The sequence below is a fragment of the Alosa alosa genome, chromosome 19 (assembly GCF_017589495.1).
Source record: "Alosa alosa isolate M-15738 ecotype Scorff River chromosome 19, AALO_Geno_1.1, whole genome shotgun sequence".
Classification (NCBI taxonomy): domain Eukaryota; kingdom Metazoa; phylum Chordata; class Actinopteri; order Clupeiformes; family Clupeidae; genus Alosa; species Alosa alosa.
Window position 1 is genome coordinate 24,471,671 of NC_063207.1, and position 8,945 is coordinate 24,480,615.

Here is an 8,945-nt window from a genome sequence, read left to right on the forward strand (position 1 = left end):
TTAAATGGTGCTATATCTTATCTACAGATTATATGCTTTCAGAAATGTAGAGTAGAGTTTGCGAGTAAGTGGCTGTTTTATGACTTTAATGAACCATGACCCATGTACTGTATAGGCATGCATTGTATATTTGTGTAGATCAATAATTGTTGGCATTTATCATTAGGGGGGAGCTAATTAAACTGAATCTTAAACTATATGCATAAGTAGATCAGAAATAATTATTATATCATTATTCATCATCCTCTGACTCCTCTGAAAGGAACTTGTGTGGATTGTCACATTGTTCATTTTGACACGTTCCACAGGCAGCAGTGCAAGGTAACCCATATCTTCTAAACGAACAGCGGAGTGTCTTGCTGAAATGCAAACAATTAAGAACAGTTGACTGTCTCTGTACTTGGATCTAACATGAAAGAGTATTTGATTCCATTCCATTCGGTAATCAGTATCTGATAGCTAAACTGAGGGAGCGGTACCGGAATGACATATGTTTCACAGAAGGGAAAGGTTTTGAAGGCATGGTGACACTGAGAGAGAAAACATCATACATCCTCAGGTCCTACTATAAGAACACTAAAAAAGGTGGAGATGAAGAGTCATCAGTGATCTCTTAATCTGATAAAACATGAAAAACACTTTTCTAGGCTGAATAATGCTTCAAATATAGCCAAAATTAGCCTCTGGTGGCCATCTTGGACGCCATCTTGAAAATGACAAGTCTTTGAAAATGATGAACTGATACTTTAGTCTGACATATATGAATCAGTGACTTTTAAATCTGATTAAACACGACAAACACTTTCCTAGGCTGAATAATGCGTCAGATATAGCCAAAATTAGCTTCCGGTGGCCATCTTGGACGCCATCTTGAAAATTCTAAGTCTTTGAAAATGATGATCTGATACTTTAGTGTGACATATATGACTCAGTGACCGCTAAATCTGATTAAACACGAAAAACACTTTCCTAGGCTGATTAATGCTTCAGATATCCCAAATTAGCTTCTGGTGGCCATCTTGGACGCCATCTTGAAAATGACCCCTTTACTGGGGTCAGATTTTACTAGATTTTTAATATGTTATTAAGTACATCTAAAGGTATCATAATCAGTTGAAAAACCTTTTGTATCAATTTAGGTTAGGTTAGGTGTTTTTTTTTTTTTCATATATTGACCCGCCTATTGAGCGATGCGACAAGGTGACTGTCAATTGGAGTGAAGTCGAGATGACGTTCGTTGCTTGAAAGTAAACTCAAAAAATGTATCCAGGACGAGGCAGCTAACTCATAGACGGTAGTATTCAGGGTTCAGAAGTTCAGGGTTTATGACCTTATATTTTTCAAAAGTTAGCGAGAAATATGTACTATTAAATCTAAAAAGTCAGGTTTTGGAACCAAACATACATCAAAATACATCTGAAGCCATGTACGATCTATCTGTCAGCCACCTAGCACATAGAACTCGGTAGCCATCAATCACCTGCGAAGCACAGCCTTGTTTACTGCCCACTCATCGGCATTGGAGGAGTTGTCGCTGTCTTTTGTAGCTAATGTGACTTTAGGGTTAGAGAGACTAGAAGAGCTAGGAAGAGACAAAGAGCAACAGAGACTCAGTGAGAACTGGAGAGTTTGGAGGAAAGTTAAGAAGGCATATCCCAACTTGATGTGAGGTTGATGTGATGTGATGCAGGAGTTCCAGGGTTTTGAAGTAATGTTCCCAGTTTCCTGTAAGGCTTGGGAAGGATTTAAATTCGATGTCCAAGATATGCAGGATCGCTATGTTGGACGGTGTTTATAGTTCCTAGTCTCATGGATTGTACACTGGGCCTAGTTTTAGGCAAATTCAGAAGTAGAAGTGAGACGATTGTAAACATCACTTTGATCTGCAGCACATACTGTACATGTATTTAATGGATCAATGTGAAATACAGGGTCAGCAAAGACTAAACATGTAATGACCTGATGGTTTTCACCAGATTAAAGTAGACTGGAAATCAACAATAAAACCAATGATGCTTCACAAAATGCACATCACCTTGTTTTCAAAACATCCTATCATCAGCATTCTCTATTTTAATTTGTATTATGATGCTGACATTTTTAAAAGAAATGCTGCAACGAACCTTCCCAATGAAAGTTAACAAACTCTGTCATGATTTAAAGCATGGGTAAACATTTCACCATGTGGAAATTTTGCCATTTGACACAATTTCCCCACTCCGGCTTCCTATGCAGTAAAGAGCCTTAGTTAGTATTACAGCACCTGAGGGGCATGTTAAAACTCCAAACTCAACTCCTCCTCAGTGGACATCACAGATCTCCATATCGGCAAGCACATTTCCAGCCGCCTGAGGACCACTGATAAATCACCTGACCTTCATGCATGATTATCATCCCCAGAGGGCAAGTCTGCATGGCTAGCTCATAAATCCCAGCAGATTCCATTTATCTACATGAAGAACCCACGCGTGGATGGAGACCGTGACAGTACATCTACGCTGCCATGATTCTGAAATCTGCACATTTGGATTACACAAAAGAACACTGAGATTTTTAGATGTTCTGGAAATACATTGAAACGAACATCAATGTCGATAGATGAAGTCATTCTACTTCATGGACCAAGATTACCAGCCATTTATTTCACTTACACTTTGACTTCAATATGTTAAAATGTGCAAAATAATAATTGTCTGAGTTAATTGGTGTAATTTATGAAAAGGCTATTTGCCATGCATCACTGGTCTTTTTGGGTTGGCTAGATGACTTTGTTTTTCATATCAGAGTAAGTGGCTATAATGTAATGAACCAATTTTATTGCCATAAACAAGGGGAGTGGCTCTGTGTCCTCTACAGCTGTTGTCTTCCTTTTAACAGAATGATGATACAACTTCTAGTCATTTCACTCCGAGTCCTTCAGTTCCCAGAAACATCAGCTCCATTATGGGTGTGGATTAACCGCAGACAGCCTCACAACTGTAAATAATCCTGTAGTACACTCCTCCCTGACACAGCATCTAGACTGTGAGGAATCAATATTTGCATGTGGTTCGGAAGAATAGAATTTGATTAGCCTAATTTACACACCTTCAGTACTATCACAGCACAGAATCAAGATTCAAGAATGATCACAGGCCAAACATGTACCATGCACCTGCCATCCTATATGGAACATAGAGTGCTCATAGGGGGTATTCTGTATGTCTGCATGGTCTGCTTAATTCATATTCCAAGCCAGGATCTTGTGTCTGAGGTGCTTTTCAGTCTCTAAATTAGGTGTATTGTACATCTTATCAACATCCACCTGGTCTGCATCAGAAATTCTCAAATATGGTATATAATCATGCAGAATAGGCTCATGATTAAACCCACCAGTCAATGATTGGTGATGTTAAGGATAAATTATTGAAGATGAATGACAAAAAAACTTAGTAGCCTATACCCTACTATGACTTTTTAAAATGCCATGGGCATGGCTGTTCAGATTTGCACACAAGTACCACAAAGAAGTCATTATACATTTGCATTTGGAGACTGCCACAATCTTGACTGCAAAGATCCCCAGGGTGGGTAAGTGCAGAACCCTAGGAAAACCTTGGTCGCCGCACAGTCTACCTCTTTTTCCTTTTATTTTAATCCCAACGTTTGGGAGACAGAAAGGGTCAAGCAGGAGTGTGATTTTATAATATTCTAAACTGTTAATGCATTAGATGACTAAGTTGATTTTCACAAAAAAGGAGTATAGGGCATTATACAAACTAACAAAAGTAACAAAAATAAACATTTGGAAGTACTTTTATACTGGTGTACTGGTATAATTGCTACACAAGCATTCATTAGGCTATGTAATGTGCTTCCTGCACATTATTCATTGTCACTGGGTTTGAGATGGCTAATGGCACATTTAGAGCTGTTTAGACATTTATAAGCTGTTTTTAACATCCAGACCACCAACCCTATGAGCTGGCAATTATACAAATGGAGCCGGGTTTGCGCTTTCCTCCCTAAATAAACAAGATAAGTCATGCCCTGCCACTGCAAACAGCAACCACGTTTTAAGGTTTTCAAATGCAACACTCTTAAATGGTCACCAGAGCAGATGGCTTGGAGACGCATCAACCTGGTAGCAAAGATAAATAAACAGCAATAAAAGAATATTGTCTTGCCATATTATGAGTAAAATGGCTACCCTGTGGCACATTTGGTAGATTTTGATTTTGTCAAACAATGAGACACTCAAAAAATCCTCAAGGAACTTGTGTTGCTTTGAAAGGCCATGTTACCTACCAAGGTTTTTGGCGACACATGACATGGGTAAGGGGAAAAAAAGCAGCCATGATTAAGTTGTGTTGTGTATTAGGTTGTGATACAGGGTGTTATATCCTAGCTGCTAGCCAGAAAAGGTTATTTATCTTCAGGGTTATAGCCCACCATTTGCAGGATGGAGCACACAGTCCCAGTCAGTGAACAAATGAGGCAAGTGACAGTATTCAGAGAGATGGGGATGTGGAAAGAGTAAGGCTCAATAGCCCTTGGGCAGCTGAATGCTGCCAGGAAATAATTTGTGGTTATGTTCTAAGAAAGTTTGATAGGTGTCAACATTTGATATCAGTTCTCTAGGGCCTTTTGACTGATCAGTTTCTGCAGCAGTGACTACAGTCCTGGGCCCACTTCCCCGAAAGCATCTTAAGCCTAAGAGCGTCGTAAAGTCCCTCTTACGAACGTCTTAAGATTGGCCGACTGTTTCCCGAAACCATCGTAGCTTAAGAGCATCGTGAAAACACTCGTAGATCTACGAGTGCTCCAGAGTACTCGTTACCGGCTAAGAGCGTCTTAACAGTACTTCTCACTGAGGTCACCAACAGGACATACAGAGGAATTACAACTTAGAATACATAATCCAATTTACGTTCCCATTCTTTATTGTGTTTACCTGTGATGAATCAGATTTTAGCGTGCAAAATAGCCTACACTTAATGGTCATAATAATGTGATGAAAAGCGGACAAAAATGCAATCAAGTTATGAAACGAGACGTTGCCAGAATAGTTTGACATTATCTTTGTTAAGTGAATATTTTATTAGGCCTATGAGGTAAAAAGCAGAGAAAGCAACATGTGGTTTAGTCTGTAGCCTACTGCATCAAAATCTAAGCCTACACATTTCCTCTCTTTCTCGACTTCTTTCTTATCTTCAAACGTGTTCTTAAGTGGCACCGCGAAAAAATATTGCATGGTGCAACAATCTAATCTTAAAATAATTACAATTATTTATGTCTCTGTGTGGTATATAACCTACTTGGGATGCTTACATGCAGATGTCAAAGTGTTTCTATTTTCGTATTGATTTCGTAGTGAATTAATGTGTAGATCCGAAGTTTAAATGGTAGGCCTATAGCTGTGACGTGCATTCACCTGACATCACCGTCAAATCAGAGGACATTTCAGAACTATTAACGTGGACAGCTCCCCTTAAGAGCATCTTAAGAGCAGTGAATGCGCGTTCACGCTACGAGCATGTTCGGGAAACAGTCGGAAAAACCAAACGAACGATCGTAAGATGAATCGTAGAAAACCCTCTTAAGAGCGTGTCTCCGTCGTTATCGGGGAAGTGGGCCCTGACCAGTTATGTAGACTATGCCTTTATTCTGACGTTTATTGTTAGCCTACATTTAAACAACCTACTGAAACACTGATAAAAGTGAAATAGGCCTTTAACATGATAGAGGTATTTTCTTCATGTATTTGAATAAACACTGATTACCATAACACAAACTCTTGCATAATCGACTTTAAAAAATAAAAAAAAAAAAAACATGGGAGAGCACTAAGACCCAGAGGATGTTGGCAGTTCTCAAGTGAGGAGACTGGAGTGATCATAGCTACAAGTTTCATCGGAGTCAGCTATATAAAGCCAAGTCCTTAACCCACCTACCAGCAAAAAACGGATGCTATTCAAGGTGCTTTTAGCCTCATCGCTAAAGGGGTAAACTAACCCTTTCGTGTGAAAATATTATATATCGATATTGTTTCATGTTTCTAATGGCCTAAATGTTTTATTTCCCTATTTCCCTATTTTCGAACGTACAATTAAATTATGAAGGGTAAAAGGAAAGAAAAACACATCGAAATGCAGCAGTTGGGAAAGCCACGGAACTTTTTGAGCGTATGAGAGAAACGAAGAAGTGGATCAAATATTCAAAAAAATCTATGATTCCTGAAATCAAAATAAGCCGGATGTACGAGTATTCAGAGGATGCTTGTCAACTACGTTTGAATGGGCTGAAATTGAGAGGACCATTTCTGAATATATTTCAGTATGAAATAGACAATTACCTTCTTCTTGTAAAAGGGGGCTGAGGGATGGATAGCCCAAATAACTTGAAGCCAACATCAACGAGTTTTGGTCAGGTACATAACAACTCCACCAATAATGCCAATGTATCTTATTCATCTCAACCTGGTGAAAAGACCACCGACTTAATTTTCCAAGCAAGTCTAGCCATCATTCTCTGCATTATAACTTTGGCAACAACATTATCAAATGCTTTTGTCATTGCAACTATTTCGCAGTCACGGAAACTGCACACCCCAGCGAACTTTCTTATAGCATCTTTAGCGGTAACGGACCTTTTGGTATCCATCCTGGTGATGCCCATTTGCGTGCTGTACACAGTAAGTCACACATGGACTCTTGGTCAAATTATTTGCGACATCTGGCTGTCTTCGGACATAACATGCTGCACGGCGTCTATACTGCATTTGTGCGTAATAGCCCTGGATCGTTATTGGGCTATAACGGACGCGGTTGGGTACGCCAAAAGGCGCACGCCGGCGAGGGCAGCGGGTATGATCGCCACAGCTTGGATCATCGCTGTGTCCATCTCTCTACCTCCCTTGTTCTGGCGCCAAGAAGTAAAAGCTGAACATTTGACTAGTTGTTCTGTGAATACTGATCACATATTCTACACTATTTACTCCACGTTTGGAGCATTCTACATCCCAACTTTGCTGCTTATTGTTCTTTACGGGAGGATATATATCGAAGCGCGAAAAAGAATTCTGAAACAGTCACCAAAAGTTGGCAAAAGGCTCACGTCTGCACAGCTGGTCAGTAATTCGCCTGGATCTGTTGCTTCGACTAGTCCGTTACACTTTGGACGAAAAGACTATGGGTTAAATGATACAAATGTGCACCAGGTTCAGGTGACTCTGTCGGACGGACTTCTGGAGAAAAAGAGAATCTCCGCTGCTAGGGAGCGGAAAGCGACCAGAACCTTGGGTATAATTTTAGGAGCTTACATAGTATGTTGGTTGCCGTTTTTCATCTATACACTGCTGGTACCACTATGTTCGTCATGCTTTCAACCAGAGTTATTTGATTTTTTCACATGGCTTGGCTACCTCAACTCGTTGATAAATCCAATAATTTACACCATGTCCAATGAGGATTTCAAAAAGGCTTTCCACAAACTCCTGCGATTTAGATGCTGTGTGTCTTAAACAATGTAAAAGACTCAAAAATAATTTAAAGCAGTGTTTAACGAAATATGGCAATGATTGAAAATCAAATCCAAGGCAACAATGCTGAGGTAAAGTAAGTATGGACATTTGAACTAGTTAGTTTATTTTAAAATGTAGTCTAATACCAGTGTAATAATGAGGTGGTGATCAGGGGACCATTCACTATTTAATCTCACTGTCAATTGCTTGGAGTCATATGTTGATTGTTTGTTATGCCTTGGAAATTGCCAAACAAAAATAGACCTCAAGACCAAGGTTAAAGTACACATGTGTATTTGCTGGACAGTGGCATGGGCTTTATATTGAGATGAATGTCATAAATTGAGTAAATCTGGAGTAATATTTGCTCAATGAAAACAGGTCTGGCTCATATTTGCTGAGTACACATGCATCTATAGAGTCTCCATGTTCTGTGCATACACCCTTCAGCTGTTTGCTCCGATGGACATTGCAGTTTTGGCAGCTAAAGATAAAAAGGCATTGTTCCTTAGCACAGTGTTTTAAGTAGCCATGAGCTACAGCTACAATATAGGTTCCATAACTAAAATGACTAGAGGGAGACTCAGAGCATGTTTCCTTTAAGACAGCAATGACTTGTAACATGTCATGTGCCATATCACCTTGTACCTAAGGGATAGCTGTCTGTGTGCTGAGCTTCTATATCATAAGGCATAATTAAATGCTTTGCAATAAAAGGGACAAGGAAACCAAGCTTTGTCTCATCGTAGTCTTTTCATGTTGGAACTTGTCATTCAAGACTGTGTGTATCATCTCTCCATGATGGAAAAATATGGATTAGTTATTATGTCCATATTATGTCTAGTGACTGCTGACATCTTGCTGGTACTAAGGTGGATACAATTGATCAGATAAATGTACAATACAGCATTTTGCCAGATTATTTTTTATTGATTCATGCTATTTGAATGTGATTCATATGGGGGTTTTTCACCAGTTAGATAACATTTGTTTCACCAGGCATAAATGCATTCTTATAGTCTCACATGACCTCCCATTTGATACCTCTGGACTCACCTCCAGTTTGCATCAAACACCTGGCTCACCAGATGTGACCAACTTTTGCACACACATAAAAATCACACAGAATGGAGAGAGCTTGAGGTAACAGGAGGGGTTTTATGCGAGATTCCTTCAAAAGCTCAGCTTTTGGCAAAGCTAGTCATGCGTCATCATAATTAGACATTTCTCCCTTTTGGCTAAAGCTGAATTGAGCTTAACAGTCAGAACAGCTAAGCTGTGGATTTAACTGCAAACAGGAACAAGACAGAGTGAATCATACCTGTTGGAGGAGTCTGGGCGTAAGATGGTTACAGAGCACTGTCTAACTAAATGACATTCTGGAGCAAAATAATTTTGCAAGTAGAAATTGCTGAAGAAAAAAGGAAAGCAGTGCATGAAACTT

The 8,945-nt window shown here is 39.4% G+C and overlaps 1 protein-coding gene across 1 annotated transcript; it reads left to right on the forward strand.

Moving 5' to 3' along the window:
* The first annotated feature begins 5,959 nt into the window (after positions 1 to 5,959).
* Positions 5,960 to 8,182, forward strand: htr1b (5-hydroxytryptamine (serotonin) receptor 1B). The gene has a single exon (XM_048227996.1). The coding sequence runs from the start codon at positions 6,362 to 6,364 to the stop codon at positions 7,499 to 7,501; it is 1,140 nt and encodes a 379-aa protein (XP_048083953.1). The 5' UTR covers positions 5,960 to 6,361; the 3' UTR covers positions 7,502 to 8,182.
* Positions 8,183 to 8,945: the final 763 nt, after the last annotated feature.

Coding starts and splice junctions, on each gene's coding strand:
- htr1b (XM_048227996.1), top strand. CDS start 6,362: ATGGATAGCCCAAATAACTTGAAGCCAACATCAACGAGTTTTGGTCAG.